The sequence below is a fragment of the Corvus moneduloides genome, chromosome 11 (genome assembly GCF_009650955.1).
Source record: "Corvus moneduloides isolate bCorMon1 chromosome 11, bCorMon1.pri, whole genome shotgun sequence".
Taxonomy (NCBI): domain Eukaryota; kingdom Metazoa; phylum Chordata; class Aves; order Passeriformes; family Corvidae; genus Corvus; species Corvus moneduloides.
In genome coordinates this window covers 12213075-12233621 of record NC_045486.1, presented here as the reverse complement: position 1 = coordinate 12233621, position 20547 = coordinate 12213075, and the positions used below count along the sequence as shown (strand labels likewise).

At 44.2% G+C, this 20547-nt stretch overlaps 1 protein-coding gene and 1 long non-coding RNA gene across 7 annotated transcripts in view; one reads left to right on the top strand and one right to left on the bottom strand.

The window, feature by feature from the left end:
• The window catches only part of MGLL (monoglyceride lipase), a 100915-nt gene that overhangs the window by 29822 nt on the left and 50546 nt on the right, over positions 1–20547 (top strand). For 3 of the 6 annotated variants that reach the window (XM_032120962.1, XM_032120958.1, XM_032120957.1), the window contains one exon: positions 11376–11514. In XM_032120962.1, coding sequence (XP_031976853.1) covers positions 11376–11514 — 139 coding nt within the window. Of the gene's footprint in view, positions 1–10219; positions 10311–10345; positions 10405–10436; positions 10793–11375; positions 11515–20547 lie in introns of those variants that run through there. The other 3 variants (XM_032120961.1, XM_032120960.1, XM_032120959.1) reach the window with 3 other exon arrangements.
• Positions 5236–10070, bottom strand: LOC116449440. Its single transcript, XR_004242384.1, has 3 exons — positions 9967–10070; positions 7608–7998; positions 5236–6923 (listed from the first exon to the last, which is right to left on the bottom strand). It is a non-coding gene; the product is annotated as an uncharacterized LOC116449440 (long non-coding RNA).

Genomic DNA, 20547 nt, shown 5'->3' with positions numbered 1-20547 from the left:
AAGTGCCTCCGTTCTGCTCTTCAGATGCAGTCTCACCAAACTTGGGTGCTTTATTGTTCAGAACACCAAAGAAGACTGCAGTTCTGTCTGCTCTGACTCTGTCACTCAGTACAAGCCCCTGCCACTCTCTTTGGTCTTTGTCTCTCATTGCTGACTTGGCATAATGATGATTTCCTACCAGTCTGAGAGATTAATTAGCATTTACTAAGCTGCAGGGCCTGCTTGCCAATTGTGCAAATACATGTTTGTGTATTCCAATAAATTCAGCATTTGCTGCAGCCCCCCCCCCCCCCCAGCCTGGGACACAATGGAGCCACCAAAATTTTTTTTTGACAATATAATTTTAAAAGAGCATTGATCTTCTGATAAACAGAGGCAGTAACTCTGAGAGACACAGACTGCTCCCATCATGGGTATGAGGCATTTGTCCCTAAAGTGGTATGAAGATGATGTTGGTTTGTACATGTCCAGTCCTGAGTGCTGAGCTGGAGGAGTTTCCTCTCTCCCATTCCCATGCTGTCCCAAAGGTGACTGGGATTTGTAAAGTAGCACTGAAGCTCCAAGCCACATGATGAAGCTCTGTACCAGAGACACACAGACAGCCTGAACTGTCTGTCCAACCCTGGGTGTCAAGGTAACTGGGGACAGATGGTCTCAGCAGGAGCATGGAGGAAGGACCACCAGCAGGGCCTTACCCTCACAGCCCTCAGGAAATGGGGCACATCCTGACAGGCTGGGCACCAGATATCCTCCTTCACCCTGTGATCTGAGTCACCAGGCTGCAGCTTTGTGAGTTCACCTCTGAGGGTTCTCATGAATTAGGAGGTAAAAACATGGAAAGATCTGCAATATCACCACCATTTTACTTGCCCACTTACACTTGCCCATAAACATGCAGCTGATTTTGCTCAAACCTTGCGGCTCACCATAGTGGTTTATCCTAGAGCAGCATATAAACAGGAATTGGGATCCTTCAAAAAAAGTAACATTTCTTCTACTTCTGTTCAGAAAAAAAAAAGGATGAAGAAATGTAGCATCTTCCAAGCTACATCCCATGTGGCAATCTTCCAAACCTCTTTCCATATGTTCCTAAGTGTTGAAAGCCCAAATGTTCCCTATCTTGCTGCCAAATTCTCTGCCTCAATCCAAAAGGCTCTTACAATACAGTTGGGTATTGTCTAGTGGAAAAAATCCCCTCAGATAAATTGATAATTAAAAATATATTTGATCATCAGATAGATATGAATGGCCAAGGGGTGCTGTGCTGAATGAATCATTCATGCTCACATATTTCAAAGCAGAAGGATATCTTTCTGATCTTAATGGAGTTGCCCCAGAAATCCTTAATTGTTACAGAACATATTGCTGAAGAGATTTGAAACTGGGAGCAGAGGAGGAGGCAGATGAGCCACAGCAGAGAGCTGCACTGCCGGGTGCAGTCTGGGGAATGTGTCTGGCTGGCTGCAGAGGGAGGCTTTGGACTCCGACAGACAGCGATGGATTGGTCTCAATTCTGTCTCATTTCAGACTGAGCCCCATAAAACTAAGGCTAGGGATTTACCCTTGTTTAAAACCAAAGCATAGCTGCTGCTGTAATCCCATCCCTGCAGGTGCTGGGGTGCTGGGCAGAGGTCTCGGGATGGGACTGAGGCCACATGTGTTGGTCGGTGCATCTCATACACATTTCATAGCACAGGAGGGAAAGAGAGACTCTCCAGCTCAGGTGCTGAATGTTGCAGCCCCCCATCTGCTGTCTTCTTCCTCAAAACCTCCCAAGATCTAGGAATGATGGAACTTCATGTGGATATCTCCGTCCAGGAGCTGTCCTTCCTCTTATGTCTGAAAGTGTAGCATCTCCAAACCTTAGTTGCCACTTAAAAACTTACTGCAACTCCAGAGGAGGTTCAGTAATGCACCAGAAAAAGTCAACAACGGTAAACAACCAACACATGCTGGTGTCAGAGCATAGTACTGTGGCTTGGAAGGATCCCATCTGCAAGAGTGCAGGAATCCCCTCCAACAGGTCTGCAACAGGAATATGAACTGACATTATGAGTCCACAGCAGCTGCAGGTGCCCCTGACTCCACAGCACAAACAAAACCACAGAAACCTTTGCTACATGAGAGTCAGCGACTGTAGCCAAGATACAATGGATAACTTGTGTTGGAGGAGACAGGATGAGGGTTGAGGGATGAACTCTCAGATACGGTAACTTTTAACATTATTAACAGTTCATGCTACTAATTTACAATGAGATCAAATGAAGGGTGTTGATGGCCTTGGGGATTGAAGACATCCATCTCTAAAGGCTCTGGTAACAATCCCTTGTGGTCCTGAGATTGTCCAAGAAGCGCTGCCATCTTGTGTAGGAGATACTTTGGGATGCTTTGTCCCCTTTTTCACCTCAATGCTTCTCATTTGACTTCTCCTTTCCGTGCACCCCTGGGTCAGTTACCACATGCATTCATTCAGCCTAGGAGGAAAATCAGTGAGTGTGTTTTTCTGCACTAGAAGGTATAAAGTAATTGGAACTGTAAAGATTAATAACCGAGAGGGAACAGTTATGAACCACATGCAAACAGTAATGAGTGTGGTGCTTAGTACAGAATAGGTCACGTGTGGTTTCGTGGTATTAGGGCACAACACTGAGCACAACTGGGCCTTAGTTCTGTTGGTCACCTGGTGCTAACACAGTAAAAGAGCCCTCCCAGGAGCGAGCAGTGTATTTGGGATAAGGTTTCTGCAAGACATTAAGGTCCTGCCTAACACCTAAACCAGGATGGCAGAGTATCTGCTACAGTTCTTTTGTTGTTCCATAGCACAATGCTTATTTTTTCTGCAACGTGTATTTCTCACTAGGGATATTCTTTATTTTCTCTGGTACTACTCCCACTTTGCATCAGTGTGAGCAAGAGCAGGATCAGGCCTTCAGTTAAATAACTAATGCAGCTGTTTTGCTGAACCAGCTTCCTGGTTGGGAAATGTATCCAGTCAGCTGTGGATAACAAACCCCAGTAATAGAGATTTCAAAGATTTCATACATTAATTTTTTTTTCTTAATGTTTGAAGAGTTACTTTTCTTATGAAATCTGTTAGGCAGATGTTAGGAAGTAATTACTGTACATGAATCAGAAGGAAAATGCACATCTTATATTGAACATGAGTGGACTGAGTACAGAAACTGATGATAGATGAAAAAAAAGCTAAAATATATGAGTGAAATATGCCAGAATTTGCCTCGGGATTATAAGGAAGAAGGAGCACAAGGCAAGCTCCTCTCATGAGTCATGTGTTCATTGTCATTCCAAAACAAGCAGCCCACTTTTTATCAACAGCAGAACCATACTCACCATCCATGGAGAGAAGCTGGCCCTGGCTGGGCAGGGAGAGCTCCCATCAACACCTAACATCTAATAGCTTTCCAGGCAACTGCATTGTGTCCAGTGTGGTGGACAGAACTCAAACATCACAAAACTAAAACACTGTTAAGTATCCCAAAGTATCCTTAGATCATGGAGCACATGAATATGGCTGATAGGACTGATCTTATCAGTTAAACTCCTGTCTCTGTGTACAGATATATTGTAATTTTTAAATATAAATACAAGCAATCTTCAAATGATGGTGTCAGAAGTAATAACACCAGGAAAATAGTACAGAAAGCAAAATTGTAGGGAAAATGCTGCCCTGATGAGTAGAAAAAATGTTGCCTTGAAGAATGCAATTGTCCAGGCTGTGGTTTTGTCCAGGCCACAATGTCCCATACATTTACAAACCTAGGCAATCTTCAATGACTGAAAAAGTTGCTGCTTCCACTATACACAGTGCTCTGACGGACAGATTTTGAGATGAGATGGGAGTTAGTAATGGTATAATTGGGTAAACAAAATCAGGAGCATTAATAATGGATTCTGCCCTCAGCTTGCCTCCAGGATTGAGCCCTACTTTTCTCTGCCCTGATTTCTCCCATGTAAAATACAAAAATCATTCTTCCTTTCTGAAGTACTTTAAAATCTCAGGTTCAAAGTACTATGTTAGAGTTAAATAAAATATCTCTACAACTTATAATAAAGATACTGTATGTCTTTTTCCATCACTAGCAGTTAATGCCCTTCAGAGATGGGGCTTCTGTAATTATATTTATGTTGCAGTGTGGCTGGAGCAACTGAGGCCTTGATCAAGGAAATGATTCACCAGTACCATGAAAGCTGCCTTAAGATGCTTTTTAGGGACATAGACCGGACCTTTAGATTGTGCTTATTGTCACACATAGAGTCACTTTCATTTAAAATACAAATTTCACATCAGTAACTACAGCCTTCTGAACTCCATCCCAGAGTCTATAACCTATAAACACCATAAACAGTTATGTTACAAAGGGAGCCTTTAAAATTACAAGCCACACAGAATGTTTAATATTTCAAGTCTAATTTATGACACAAAACCTAATTTGGAAAAATGCTATGAGAGCATCGGGGTTGGGTGCATTTTAGAGCAGCATTTGTCATAAAAAAGAGCTTGAACATTCGGGTTGCCAAGGCAGAAACAAGCACCACAGACTCATTTTACCCTTATGGGGATTCATCAAGGTTGTGCAGTGCAGCTGTTGTCTTAGTAAAAGAAAGTATCGGCCCCTGGCTGAAGGAAACAGAAACATAATTATGTTATGATGAGCTGGAAAACATGCAAAGAAAAATTGGAATGCAGAGCGTGATAAATGATGCTTTGTCAATTGCAAAGCAGCAAGAAAAGCAGGGGGCAGCCAATGCTTCCAGTGCAGCTACCAAAATAAAGCACCACTCTAACCATGGCAGGGTAGTGGCAGCTTCTGGCTGTAGGATTTAGTCCCGGTGCAATAATGCTGGGTTTGTAGAGCCGATTATGCAGTCAGCCTCAGGAATAGAAATGAGAAAAGAAAAGGTCAGGTACTCCTCAAAATTGAGACCATAATTCCTGCTAGTCAATATTTATATGTCATCTTATTCTGGTTTTTATGCATATTAAAATTCAAAGGTTTGGACCTTTTCCTTCAGGTCCTTCCTTTTGATTATGTTTTCTGCCCCCAAAACCCTGTTTTTACCAAGGTGACCAACATTTTGTGAGCATTACTATGGCCACTTGCAAGGAAATGCCATTCTTTAAAAAAACTCTTTAAGCTGTCTGTGCTCACATTGACAAGGGCAGGATTTCCCTTCAAGTGCTGCAGCAAAATGCTCGTCTAGGATATAAACCACTGAAGTTCATTCTAGTGATGTGAATAAATCCAGAGGGAAAACTGGACTAATTATATACCAGTACAGGAAACTTTTATTTAGAAAATGCAAAGATAAAATGGGACAAATGTCTAAAGAAAACCTCTAAATAAAGGGGACAATGAATAAAAACAACCCAAACCAACCCAGCTGAGGGGTTTTTGGTAGGGGCTGCAATGCCCACATGCAGCCCTCATTCAGCAGAGCTGAGGCTGTGCCCTCTAGTGCTGGCCACCCGCAGAACTGAGCTGAAACGCCACTGCTGAGCCTGTGCACTTCCAGACCTCTATAAAAACCTATTTATTCCCAAGGCAGAGCTATTCTTGAGCAAAAAGGCTGCTAGAATAACTCATCAACCTTCCTCCTATGGAAAAAAGCTCTAGGGCAGAATTTCCACTCTCATTTTGAATTTCCTGCCTTTGGAGGATGCCTTCTTTTTCATACTAAGAATGTCTCAGAATCTGGTATTAATAATCTTGGTGGGGTTTTTAATAAAAAAAACCCAAACAAAAACCAAATGAACCACCCAACAAAATGTGTATTGCTTCTGTAATTAAAAACAACCAGTTCTCAAATTAGCATCTATGTAGGATAGGTCATCTCCTATACATCAGTTTAAAAGGCTGAAACCGATATTCAATTACTGTATTTTTAAGTGTGTGTTTTTTGCCCTGTTAGGTAAGGAGCATGGGCAAGATACTAATCAATCCACTCATACAGTAACTGTTTGCAAGTCACAGATTTGTGACTTCTCATGACAGCATGATTTGCAAATTTTTATTACCTACAAAAACTTAGGACTGTTTTAAACACTGATTATTTTCATTTACATGGTAAAATTACTTTATTATCTGACTGTAGTTTACATCTAGGGGTATTAAGCCACTTGTATCTTTAAAAATATTATTCCTCCTGACTGGGGAAGGTGAGATTACTGAGGGGCAACAAATCAGTGGAAGCCTGCAAAAAATTTCTGTGAGTATTCCCTGTGCTTACCCTTCAACCTTTCTCCATTTCACACTAATTTGTGAGGAGGTCCATATGGCTGTAGAATTTTGCAGAACAATATTGAGCTACCTATAATTTCTCCTGACATTGTGAAGATTAACCTGATCAATACAATATCTTCCTCTAGCATTTGCTTCCTCAATCTGGTTTGCCTGACACCAAGCTTCTTTTTTGGCTGCATGACATTAAAATAGGAGGAAAATGAAAACAGTTCATCCCAGCCCCCGCTTCTGCCTCATCCCCATACATGTCTTATTCAGGAATACCAACAGGCAAGCAAAGGCAGATTACAGAAATAAGTAAAGGTGAATGACTGGACTCTGTCTAGGGATTAATAATAAAAAAAACCCAGCCAAAGAGAAGGGCAAATCCAAATTAATTACTCTAAACTGACAGCTTTAGTGGAATTGGCTTCTTTGCTTTGCACTTGATTTCAATTCTTCCTCTTCATGCTTCATTTCCCATCATTTCCCACATGTTCTCTTGCTTGTGCTGTCTGTTGCTCTCTCCAGCTGCTCCCTGACTACTGTAACTTCCAGCATTTTTCTGGTTTTGCAGCAGATTCTTCCATAACCACATATTCCTTATACATTTTATTATTCTGTCCTCCTCCTCTGATATTTTTTTCCTCCTTCTTGTCAGCAAAAGTTCACTTTGTGGTCCTGGTGAGCAGAATCCCAAATGGTTTAGCACCCACAGCCTATCAAATCTACTTCTCAAACAAAAACACTGCTTTAAAATTTAGGAACATGGTGTCATCAACAAGAGCAGAAGGATCTCACACAGTCTATTTATCTTTGCATGCCAACAGGATGGGATCCATTAAAAATTCATTTTGGGAACAAAAGCCTAACTGCAAAGAAATCCTGTGTTGCTCCCTTACCGTACTATCAGAGCTACACAGCAGCCTGCTGTGCTCTCTCCCATCATCCTTCCCTTCCCTTCCCATCATCCTTCCCTTCCCATCATCCTTCCCTTCCCATCATCCTTCCCTTCCCATCATCCTTCCCTTCCCATCATCCTTCCCTTCCCTTCCCTTCCCTTCCCTTCCCTTCCCTTCCCTTCCCTTCCCTTCCCTTCCCTTCCCTTCCCTTCCCTTCCCTTCCCTTCCCTTCCCTTCCCTTCCCTTCCCTTCCCTTCCCTTCCCTTCCCTTCCCTTCCCTTCCCTTCCCTTCCCTTCCCTTCCCTTCCCTTCCCTTCCCTTCCCTTCCCTTCCCTCCCCTCCCCTCCCCTCCCCTCCCCTCCCCTCCCCTCCCCTCCCCTCCCCTCCCCTTGCTCTGATAACAAGTTTCATTACATGTATTTACTCTGTCATTCCAGCAATTGATCCTTTTCCTAAAATTCACCTCATCTGAAGGTGTATCCCTTTTCTCTATACTTCTGTGTGTACCTTGGAGGTCAATTAAATTAAGCAGGGCTTAACCAAACATCCGTTCCTACAAGGACTGAGTAATTGCTGAGTTAGTGTAAAGATTTACCAAGAGTGAATTTGTTTTTTATTAGAAGTTGATTTAGCTTAAACTCTATTTCTGAAACGTATTTCACTCCACCAAGACAAGAGAAGATGTTACAGTCTCATAAATACTGTAAGCTCAGGCATCCCTTTGATTTCTCACAGGGAGCCAGGGCGCAGTAATTGCTCTGCTGAAGCCTGGTATACAGTCTGAGTATCACGTACATAAATTCCCCAGACCCAATCCAGTTTTCTCAGGTGGCTTTTCATTCACAGCTTAAACTCTGCAAAATAATAAGGTAACAAGTCAGCAGTTGCCCCTCATTTGTTTTTATGTTGTTAACATTGAGATGGGAAAGTGTGTGCTACCTATGGGAAGAAATGGCCTCAAATTCCTGGGGTCTCAGGGAAGCTGGCAAGAAGGGAAGGAGGTGTTGGTTGATTCTTCATTCCAAAGCTGTGGTGAGGATGTGGACCTGCAGAGAGGGCAGGCTGGACCACAGTTATGCTGTCTCCAGTTTTAGCTACACTGAGGTTAACAGGGTACCAAGGGAATCATATATCTGGACTGACCAGGGCAGGCTCTCAAAGTCAGGGTCTCGCCCTTGTGTCCCAACAAAGGTCGTTTTCCTTGAGATGCTATTTTTATCCAGAAGTTTAAAAAGAAATTTTTTCCTCCACTCCCTCCACCCCTCTGTGGCCTTGGGAACTCTGATATTCCCAGCACCACAGCAGGAGAGGAGCCTGTTCCTGGCATCAGATTTCATGGATGGCTGTAGAGAAGCAGTAAGTGTTCCTGGCAGATAAACCTTGAGCAGGGGAAGAGGTTTCTTTCCTTCTTTCTTTTCTTCTTAATCCAGTTATTATCTGATCTGTATCATTTAAATAATCATATATGTCCTTGCTTCTACCAATTCTGGAGCTGGCTTGTGATAGCTCTTTAATTCCACCCATTCATGCTTAGATAGTAACTGGCCTAGCAAATGGTGCAGCTCCAGGTACAGCTCCCAGGGCTCTGCTTAAGACCCATCTGACCTAAATCTCACTCATTATAAACAACCATAAATGTTGGTTTTGTTTATTTTTTTCCAAACAACAGCAGTTACAGGAACATGTAATTTTGCTTTTGCCATTTGTAACTAACACCACCCCCCCCAGCATTTAATATAAATGACACTGAAAGATGAATCAAATAAAATCTGGTTTTGATTTCCTTTTTATTTTTATATGGCTCATCTCTGAGAGTTTGCATTTATTGTTATTGTTGTTAGCACATATTTATTTCCTTTCTTCAGCCTTTGTTCACAGATTTGCACTTGATGAGAATGTTGACTCACTTTAAAAATAAGGTTAATAGCTGCCTTTTCTAAGAAAGGCTTGAGATCTCTAAGCCTATGTAAGCATGTAAAAATGAAAGGAGCTGATGAAATGTAAAAGGCATGAATCTGTGCTCAATAAATGCTAAGCACTTACCAGTATTAAATGACAAAATTCTGTACTGGGATGCCTTAAGGCTGGGAAGCTATTTTGGCTTCAGGGAACTTTGCTGTGACAATTTTTATAAGCAAGTATCATACACCACCAAATAGACTTCACATTACAGAGTTGCCCCACATGTATTGCATATAATCTATAGTGATACAGTGATTTATGTGAGTATAAATCACATGCTGTGTTTATAAATGGCCTTTGCCCTGAATAAGGGTGCAAAGCTTGGGCACTTCTCCCAGCTAGTGTCTGAACGATCTCTCCAGTGAGGCTTCAAAGCCTGAGGAGATGCACATTAAATGCAAACAGCGAAGTTTGGCGTTGGGATCCCAAGGAGCGGTTCGGACCGGGATGCCCGGGAAGCAGCACGGCCCCACGATGTCCCCTCTCTGAAATTCTGCTGGAGCAGCCGCCCCCGCCCCCGGGGTGTCTCTGCTGTCCCCCAGCCCGCAGCGGCGGAGCGGCCGCTCCTATGGCGAGATCCCGGTGCCTGCCGGAGCGCTGCGGTCGCTCCCCCGCCGCGGCGGCCGCGGGAGCCCAGCGGAGCGGCGGCGGAGCCGGTGCGGAGCCCCCGCGGGCGGGCACCGGGGGAGGGGGCGGCCGTGCCTCCGCCCTCCCCGCGGCCCGGGGGCACCGCGGGGCTCCCCCGCTCCCCGCCCAGCCCAGCCCAGACGAGGGGGCGGCAGCACCGCCCGCCCCTCCACCCATCCATGCATCCGTCCATGCATCCATCCATGCATCTGTCCGTCCATCCCACCACCCACCCTCTGCCCTTCCGCCGCTGCCTCCCTCCTCTCCGGGAGCAGCCGGTGCGCACCGTGCGGTGGAGCCACCGCGCTTCGGCTCCGCGGGCGGCCGCGGGGCAGCCGCGCCCGGGCGCGGCAGGAGGATGCGTGTGCGGGGCTGCCGACCTGGCATCGCGTCGGTGCTTGGATCCTCCCTCCTCCTTCTCCTCCTCCTCCTCCTCGTCCCCTCCCTCCCGCTCCCCGCCTGGCAGCGCGGGGCTGGGGAAGTTGCGCTTACACGAGAGATGGCTTCGCAGCGGGGATCGCTTTGAGAAAAGGGCTCCCCCTCCCTCGCCTCCCCCCGTCTCCGCGGCCTCCGAACTGTAAGTGGCAGGAAGGAAGTAAAGTTGCAAACAACCTGCCGCGGCAGGAACTTTGTGAGCTGCTCCAGCTGCATGTGTTCAAGGTGCCTTTGATGTACGTGCAGCAGCTTCTGGAAAGTGGACTGCAGCTTTCCCACCCGCCAGCCCTCCCTCTCCCCCACCCTTCCCAGCCTCCCCTCCCACGACCGCCACTTCAGCCCACACACGCAATTTGTTTGAGAAGGGGAAAAAAAAAGTGATGAACGAGAAGTGGTGAATTACCCAAGCGACTTTCCTCAAAGAGCGAGCGAGCCGGGGAGAGGAGCCGGGGCGATCCCCGCGCAGCGCCGGGAGGGACCCGCCGGGCGCCCGCCGGGGACCGTGGGGCTGCCGGGGTGTGAACGCGGCTCCGCAGCGAGATGCAAAAAGCCTCATCTGCTTGCGTTTGACTTGCGATGCCGGCTCCTCACTAGAATGCAAACCCTTGCACAGGATGAAAACAGGTTTGTGGCAAATTCTGCTGGAAATGTTTCGCTCCCCACCGCCGCCACCTTCCTGTCGAGATGTCAGAGAAGATCTTAATGATGACACGGCGGCAGATACCTCTGCTGTGTACCCTCCACTGTTCTTTGGAGATGTTCAGCCAGAGATGAATCTTTTATGCAGCTGTCTTTTCATATCTGTAGCGACTGCTGCACAATCTGCACTTGATTGCAGTTAAAATATTCTTTTTATGATCCGTTTCACAAAATGATGCAAAATAAACACAGATGGGAGAACTGTGGGATAGAAAGCTGTAAATGAAGTACTGATGGTGGATTGATCTTCCCTTCTTCTTCCTCTCCCCACCCGCAATGCTCTACCCCCAAATCTGAGCCTTTTCTGAACAAAAAAAATTGCTACATTTCTGTTTTAAAGCAATGATTTTTGGGGGCTCTTTGGCTGGGGTTTTGGAAGCAGCCTCCCATCAGTGGTGCTTGCCTTAGTGAATGACTTTCTTGAGTGTTTGTGGTGGCCAAGCCCATCAGCTTTTATCTTGTCTTCACCTGTTTTAAAATATGTCTTCTTTCTTCTAACACCTTGCAGGTCATTCTTCCAGAATGCCAGAGGAAAGTTCGCCAAAGCGGAGTCCTCAAAACATCCCATACAAAGATCTGCCCCATATCATCAATGCTGATGGGCAGTATCTCTTCTGCAGGTATTGGAAGCCAGCAGCATCTCCCAGGTGAGCACTTTGAAGCAAATGTCCTTTTTACTATGAGTAAATACCACTATGTTAATGTAATTATTATTTATAGCTTGACTGGCATTACAGGGCTGTGTACATGGAGCTTTACAGAGCATCTAAGAGAGCTTTCTCTCAGCTGAGAGAGCCCCTACTGTAAAGATTGCATTCCTCGAACCTTTACTTGCTCGAGTCAGCCTTGCAGCTATAAAACAGAGTTACTGTCATTCCTTGCACAGCTGGCTTGGTTGGCAGTTCAATATTCTACCAAGTGGCTCTGGCAGGTGGCTGCTGCCTATCAGCAATAAACAACTATCCCCAAACTAATAGCACTGGCAGTCAGGGTGGAAAGGGATACAAGCTTTGGCGTGTTCACTCTTCCTGATTTTCTCAGTGTCAACAAACTTAACATCAGCACCTGAGTTCAGTTTCAACAGTAGTAGCTGAAATCTCAGGGCAACAGGGACAATGTTTGACTGCATTGCTTTTTGATTGGTTTTAAATTATTCATACTTAGTAAATGATTCAGGGAGCTTTCTCACTGGCAATTGCAATTTCAAAACTGACCTGTATAATAAACACACACAAAGAATCAGGTAGAGAAATTTTTCTAATGTTTTTTTTTATAATTTAAATAATCTCTTCACAGTAATAGCTTTCTGTGCTGATTATGATCTGGTGTTGCTCCCATAGTTATGATCTTTCTTCTTCCAGTATCTGCTGGCTTGGCAGGTATTTGTGCTGCCACTAGTTATGTAGGTACCTACTTCATAAAAATCTAGATATTGTTTAATTGTTTTCTTCTTCTGCAAGCCAACAGGAAGAGCTGTGTTGATTTTACACAGCTAGAAAACAGACACAGGAAAAATTTGTTCAATCTGTTGTAGGCAGTTAAACTATACCCTGATGATCCAACAGGTTAGACATCATCCTCTGCCCAAACCAACCTGTAACTGCTGTGAGAGAGGGACATGGGTCAAAGTTAGCTGGCCTTGGGGTTTATGCCTACAAAACTAAAGGACAATGGGAATAACATAGGGCTGGGTTAGCAGTCAGGTAATATAGAGGGTGGGCAAGTACCAAAATACACCATCCCCAGAGGGGAGGACAGTGCAGCCACCCCACCATAGCTCCACTGCACTGGTTGGACTGTAGGACACAGGTCTGGTTCAAGATCTCCTGGTCTACAGCGCATTTTATAGTTGCTTCTACTCGCTGCCTTTCAGAAACAAGGAAGAAAGTTTTTGGCACTGTTGCATTACATAGTCTTTGCACCAACGTGAAGATTGCCTTTACAGAAAAATAATGCTATGAAACCAAGGTTCTGCAGTGAAACCAGGCTGTTTTGTATTTTAATGGTAATTAATCATTAACTACCCATAACATTCATCACCCAGTTGTGGAACTGCTTTTTTATCATGTTTAATTTCTTACCAAATTAGTAGTGGGTGGATGGGTCTTTGTTCCAGAAATGGTAAGGAGCTGACACTGTAATCCTGGTGTCTAAGTCCTCTGGGTAGTTAATTTTTTTTAGTGGTCTGTCCACTAAGCAGTTAATTAAGAGTGAACTTGACCTAGTTTTGTGACAAGAAAAGTGGATGGGATCAGTGTTGCTCATTTACAAGGAGCTCCTGAGTGTGTGTGTTTGCGTGTTTGTGTGTAAGGAGGGGGCGTATTGTTTATTATTAGCTCTTCATGAATTGTTGCGTATGAGAGAGATGGTAAGTGACTGAATAACAAGTCACTGCCTTGATCCTGCAGTCAAGAATGCTCTTGAAGTGCTTTAATAGGCAAACCAAAAATACATTATTTTACCCCCTTTCACTTTTCATAAGAACCTCTGCTTTTGCTTCTTCCTATGTAGAAGCTCAGCAACTTTAATCTAATTTTAAACGTTCAGCAAAACTGATCTCTATATATATGTATAGGGAGAGAAAGAGAGACACCTCAGGGGACTTCCACAGGCCTGTTACAATTTATTTCAGATACTGAAAGCAATTCTTTCAATCTTCTAACTCAATTGTTGATTCAGGTTCAAATCTTAACACTAATGAATGATGCTATAACCGTCAAACGGTGGGATCTTTCATTGATCCATTATGTGCCTAATCCCAGCTAGAGCTATAGAAATACCTCTTCACTGCAGATGCCCAAAGGTTATCATTGACTTGTCTTCTATTAGAATAGAACTTATTGCCCTTGATCCCTCCCCCAGGGAGGGGAAAAACCCAGGATGTCTGCCAAAGGAAAAATTAGAAAGTAGCCCTAGCCCGGGGTTGAAGAGCAGACAATGGCCAGGCAGTCTCTGAAAGTGGGGACGACTGACAGACATCACCCCTTGGAGCTGGTGCTTCTCTTTTATCTCCTTGAACAGACTCATAAACGTGGATAAAGGGCTGTGACAGATTAATGTGTTATAGCATATTTAAAAAAAACCAGCAACAACTATTTTTTCAGAAAGATGGGGGAATTTTGTGAGGCTTTTTTACTTCATGCTCACAAATACCCAGGCTCTGATCCGGTGTGGTGTTGATCTGACTGATCAGCCCATACTGGTGCACATATGGAAGCTTTGTTGTAAGTGCCACTGAGGCCAAGGTTGTCCTGCCAGTGAAAGGCACCTATTGTGAGTTCCTCAGCAGGGTCCGCTTTGTTTCAGAGGGGGATTTAGGTGATTACTTCACAGGAAGCTGACACACAAAGGCACTCAGATGTCATCATGATTAGATGGGGTAGATGGAGTAAAGAGTAATGGGACTAAGGAAGAAGAAAGACAGTGTTTTCCACTTGTTTTTCGGATGGGAAGTCACTCCCAACAGCAGAGCTGGGGCCTGAGTTTCGTCTTCTCTTGCTGCCTGCTGGCAGCAGTGCAGGTGCAGCTTCCCCGGCCAGCAGCCCTGCAAGCTGCCCAACTTGTTGAGCCAGTTCCATGTTAAAGTGTAATTAAGTGGTCTTTTTGAATGCAGCAGGGAAGAAAAAGCAGTATGTCCTGGTGTCGTTTTCATGTTTTGTGCCAACAGTGGGATTTGTGGAGTGTGAAAACGGGTAACTCTTTGGCACCAAGTGCTCACTGCTGAGTGCAGTGCTTAAGATCTGGGCAAGGCATGGCATTTTCAGGGCTATGCAATGTTGTTTGGAGGAATTAAATCATTTGAACCAAACAGGACTGATCTCATGCCTATTGCATGTCCCAGTAGCCAAAGAAACCCTACTTCAATGGGAAAGCAGTCATTGTGTAAACATAAACAACAGCTCCATTCAAGGCTTAAACCACTGCCACCACCCTGAGCACTCGGAGTCAAAATATGAGGTAACAGGAGGTGAGGAATTAAGAAACTGTGTTCTTTTTCCAGCTCTCAGACAAAGCTGCTAAGAATAGAGGTTGATGAGGAAGGGGAAGGAAAGTTGGGAGGAGAAGTCAAGACATTTCCTTTGAGGCCCCTAAAGGGCCTGAGGAACTTCAGAGGTGACCTTCTTCCTCTCTGGTCTGTATCCCCGTAGCCTTTTCTGGATGCTTTCTCCACTCTTGTCACTACCTAGATGAGCACAAACAGTTTCTTCTGGGGCACTTTTAGCCCCTCTTCCTGACCTCAAGTAAACCCTGTGAGATTTAGGGACTCAGAGTAATTTTTCAAAGGTGCTCATAGCTGCAGCTGCTGCTGACTTTAGACAGTGATGCCTGAGTCTCTCCTGGTAGATCAGTCACTTGAAGCTGGGCACTTCAGACACTTGTAGCTAGAGGATGCACTTGAAAATGTGAGTTCCAGACATCCATGAATCTGAGCTTCCTCAGCCACCAGAGAGAAATCACTACCTGGCATGGTGTGTGAGTGTCTCTCACAGAGTGGTCTCCAGGTGTGCTTAGAGGATTGTCAGGACCCACAGTGGTTCTCTGCCTGGGGGTCACAGGGGCCTTCCTGGGCCATTGGTAATGTACACTGGAATGGGTTGGCTCAACTTTAGACATTGGGACCACAGTTCAAGTAAACAGAGTTGCAATTGTCTGAGTAAACAGTGCCTTCGTAAGAGTTCTTTCAGTTCTACACCTGAGATGTGTTTAAAAATACAAAATTAAACAAACAAAAAGCACCCACTTTTCTGTTTACTTTTTGCATTTCTTTTACTCATTGAAGAATGTCTGCCATTCCTTCTGACTTGTCAGTAGTGAAAGGCCAAGCCAATAAGGAGAAAACAGATTTCTCTGTTCCCCAAAGACTTTGCAGATGTGCCTGTGGTGCAGAAATACAAACTGCTTTTATATTTGAACTGGTCCTTAAATTGTAAATACTGCTTGATGGTTTTGGCATCTCATTACCAGCACGTGCATACCATTTCCAGAACAGCACAGCTTCCAGCATGAGCAGATGACAAAATTGAATTTGGCTTTCAGACCTTTCCAAAATGAATGAATGAATAAATAAATAAATAAGCCAAAGTGAAGTCAAAGCAAAAGAAATCAAGTCACTGATTATAATGTCTTTAATTATAGTGTATTGTGTTAGTCTCTAGAAATACTTAAAGCAGTTCCTAATTCAGTGTCACTCTTGAAGAACACTTTGTTTGTACTAATGAGGTCAACTTGAAATTAAAGCCAAATCTGTAGGATTCAAAGTGACTTATGTCAGCACAGTTTGCCATAGGATGAATTCAGCTCCCTCTGTTTTCCTGATCCCATCGCACACACTTCGAAGGGAAACAACAATGATCATTGTCGAGTCAACATTCCAGGCTTTGCTTGCTGTATTGCTATTGCCTGAGTTTCTAAAGCCTCCCTTCTTTTCATCAGCTGTGTATGTGTTCCTTTAATGCCTCTGTTATCTTTGCTCCTTGTGACTGTCTTATTCACTGTGAATGGGGGCATCCTTTTATGATTCCTTATGCGGTTCCAGAGGATGGGCAAATTAGCAAACCAGCTTCATGTAAGAGGGACTCTGACAGACAGGGGAGCAGCTTTGGTTCTCACTGCAGATATTTCCAACAGGCTTTTTCAGTAGGATAATTTTTTTTCAGTCTCCACAGGAGCATCCAACACAAGCAAATCTACCTTTTATTCCACAGAACCCCAGGAAAAAGGTGAATTGCAAATGGAATAACAATAGTAATTAAACTGTCCCTTTCGCTCATTGCCCTGTTAGGATCTGCTTCTGAGCACAGGTGTTCAACTTTGTGACATCAGTGTCTGGGAACAAGGTGACTTTTGGAGTTCCCTGTTGTGAGCCTCAAAGCAGTAATATTTCATCCTGATCCTGAGAGCAGCAAAAAAAGCAAAATCAGTGTTGGTTCTGTGTGCCACCTGAGGAATTGGAAACAATGCGGTCCAGCATGGTGAATATAAGAAGCAGAGCTAGAAATAGGAGAAAAGAAGAAAAATGATCTAGAGATAGTGTTGTAAAAATAATTTTCCTGCACATTATTCTGCCAGAGACTGAAGGATGAGCAAACCTGGCATCTGTAAAACAAATGGTTCATTTGCTTTTAATTGGAATACAAGTGTGATGATCAGTACTGGCTTTGTGCCACGACTCTGATGGATGCCCAAGTTGGTCACTCAGCATTTAGAGATCTATTGGTCCCTCCAAGTGTTTTTATCCTGAGCAGACCCTGCACTGACCCCTTCTTCAGCTCATCGAACTGGGACCGCTCTGAACCAGCTATTTGTTGGTAGTGACACAATAGCTGAAGCAGACAACTCAATGATCTTATCAAGGTTCCAGATGCAAGAGCACTTTACTGCTATTAGGAATATGTGGGTTTAGTGGAAATAATAAAAGAGCTGCACACAGTTCCTTGCTTCAATTTCTCCAGCACTCTTGGAACATCCCTTGGGAACACACAGCAGCTCTTTTAGATCACTGTGAATACATCTGCAACAAGAGTTGGCTGGTACAGTTGTTCTGGCTGAAAGAGGGTGTTTTTTCTAGATGTCTGTAGCAGAGGAGTTGGCTTTCCAAGTTCCCTTCAGACTGCTGTGACTTTGTCCTCTTTTGAGCCAGGGTGAACATCTGATCTCTTTGTTCTTCTAGGGAAACTGCATTGTTCTAAGAGCTGTCCCTGCAGACATATTTGGCTGAACTGCCTTCCCTAGGTTCAGGCGTGTCATTGTCCTAATGTGTTCCCACTTGAATGGAAGCCATCATCCTATTGTCCCTTATCCAAGAGATGTGACACAACCCTGATAGCAAATGGCTGATTATTCCAGGTATCCAAGGAGATAGTATTGCATCTTGCCCATGAGATTCCTACAGATATGCTCAGGCAGGTCCCTTACCTCATCCCACTCCACTTATATCCTTGACTACACCCAGCCATCCCTGTCCTGTACTCTACAGCACAGACATTCTGACGCTGTGTCAGTGTGGCTTATTATCCATAAGGAAATTAGCAGGGTAAGTAAAGTTTTTAGACATCATTAAAATTATACCTCCTCTAGGGTTTCCTCTTGCAGACCAGTAAAATTTCACTTATGTTAACTGAAAGAAAAATACTGGTACAGCAATCCCAAATACCAACCTTGGGCTAGTCCTGACCATAAGCATCTTCTAAAGCAACCAGACTTGGGGGAGTCACTGGGTGGTGGTGTCAGGAAGGCACTGCCAAGCTGACCAGACTCGCTGCCCAGACAGTGGTACCAAGCTGTGCCCTTGGGGCCAGGAAGGGACCAGCTGGTGGAAACTGTCCTGGCGACCACAGCACTGCAGCAGATTTACCCACCTCCAAGCATGCTCCTATGGGATATTCCCATCAGCAGAGAGGGGATAGGTCTTGGTCTTGGTCTTTCTCTTCTTGGGAACGTGTTTGTTCCTCCTAGATGGATGCAGTCTGTGTTTGAAGGGATTCATTCTTCCTGTAGCAGTTTTCAATGTCCCAGGACCTTGAGTAACACCAAAGTTCATGAGTACTTCCAGTGGCATGAAAGAGTCCCCCCTTCTGTATCAGACACTGGCTCTCCAGCCAGGAACAATCTTTGTTTCTGTTTGGCAGGCACTCGATGATGGAAGCCTCTGAATCCTCCCATATTGAGTGATGGCAAAGGCAACTTGCTAGACCTAGAGAATTTAGTGTCAGAAAACAGAAAAAAGAAGTCAACGAGGGGCAGAGAACAGGCAAAACATGGTCAAGACAGTCATTAGACAATGACACAATGACCAGTGATTTACAGAATCATTCACAATTTCTAAGTACTTTTGTTTCCTTGTCTAAAATTGGATGTAGTCATCCAGTCAAGTGATACAAATTGGGGCTGGAGTTTCTAGATGGAAGCTGCCAGAGAAAGTAAGTTATTCCTTGAGCAGCTGATGGTTGAAGACGGCTTTGTGTTAGAAGAGAGATTTTAAATAAAATCTACTAAGTGATGCATTAGTTGTTTTCTGCTGTTCTGCTACAAGTAAATGGTCTCAGCAGCAATCGTTGAAAGGAAAGAACAGGGAAAAAAGGGAACAAAATATTGACAACTGGGTTAACGCCAAAGATTCAGCAGTAATAGGGTAGTAATCGTTTGCTCCAGTGTTGTGTACAGATGGGTAAGGAGAAAGTGTACAAACTACTATAGATTTGGTATGCAAGAAAGACTGCTGATCTTTTTCAGACATCTGTCTGACCTGTAATAAATGTCTTGCTCTCTATGTTTTCTTTCTTCCTTGCTCCAGCTTGAAGCTTGCAGAGTGAGGGAATAAGACTTAAATCATTGGCCTTTCTTTAGAATATAATTTGGTTTAATTTGCTGGAGGTGTCAGCAGGTTAGTTGGTTCACCAACAGACAAGATGAGCTTTTTTTTATCATTTTTTAACAGACTTCTTACTTTTATTTTCAAAACTATCTCAGTGGGCTTTCAAATTCAACTGTCAAATTCCAGAAATCTGCAGTGGCTTAATTTGCTGGGTGAAAGGCATGAGGAGTGACGAGGAAGCAGCAAGTAATTAAATTTCTGTAAGATAACATCTAGCTGACTTAATGGTTAAGCTTTTTCTTCATTTTTTCAATTTTGTGGGAGAGCTAGTCTACAATGTTTGGAGCATTAAAATCTGTATTCTGAGTAGCATTCATAATCTCACGTTATTAAAAAGACATTCAAGCAATCAGCATTCAGTCATCCTCTGTCCCTCCCCAAACAAGGCTCATGGAGCATCTCAGCCCAGGTTGTCCTGAAAATGCACAGAGCATCTCTCTGACGTTATTAGATGCCCACAAAGTCATTAGGACAGAAAGCTTTTATTAAATTGACTTTTTTCTTTCCAGGTTCACAGTGGCCCCATACATGTAGCACAGGGAACCCATGGTGATATCTTAACTCTGCTGTTAAGCTCCTGTTGGCTGCCGTAGGGTCAGGTTTTGACCCATGCTGTGTGTCCATCCTCACCTCTGGCATGCTGTGTTGCCATGGGCAAGGCTTTTTACCTCTGTGCTCAGTTTATGTGGCAGTGGGAAGAAGGGTTGATCCTTGCTTGGGATGGGGTGATGGATCAGAGGATCTCTTGAGGTGCCATTCATCTCTGCCTCATGTGACCTCTGCAAGCAGCCTGCTTGCACCCTTTGTAAAGCATTTTGGGTTTTCTGTATGAGGAGTGTTGTACAAAAGCCAGCTGCTGTTATTATTTATCCTGTTTATTTACTGGTCACATTTCTCAGAGCAGGGGAATGGAAAAAAAAAAAGCAATCAGCAGATTCACTTTGTTTACATTTCATTTCACTTTCAGTGTTTGGGGAATGCTGATTTGTTAAACACTATTCCTTCCTTTGAAGCCCATAATTTCACAGAGTGGAAACATTGCCTCGTTCTTACACACAGGTGTACTTTTCTCTTTTGAAGCATCATTTAAAGGTTCTGCCCATCAGAGGTTTGCTTCCTGCTGAGCACATTCTCCTCCACACCAGCTCTCACTCTTTCTTTGCTGCGAATCGAAGGAGTCGAAGCTGGCCTGGCTGTTGGGGCTCATAACTGTGGTATTTGCCCTGGATATTGCTGAGGCTTTTTAAAAATGGTCAGAAATATGTGGTACAGTCTCTGGTGAAGTGCTCCACATGAAACACAGCAT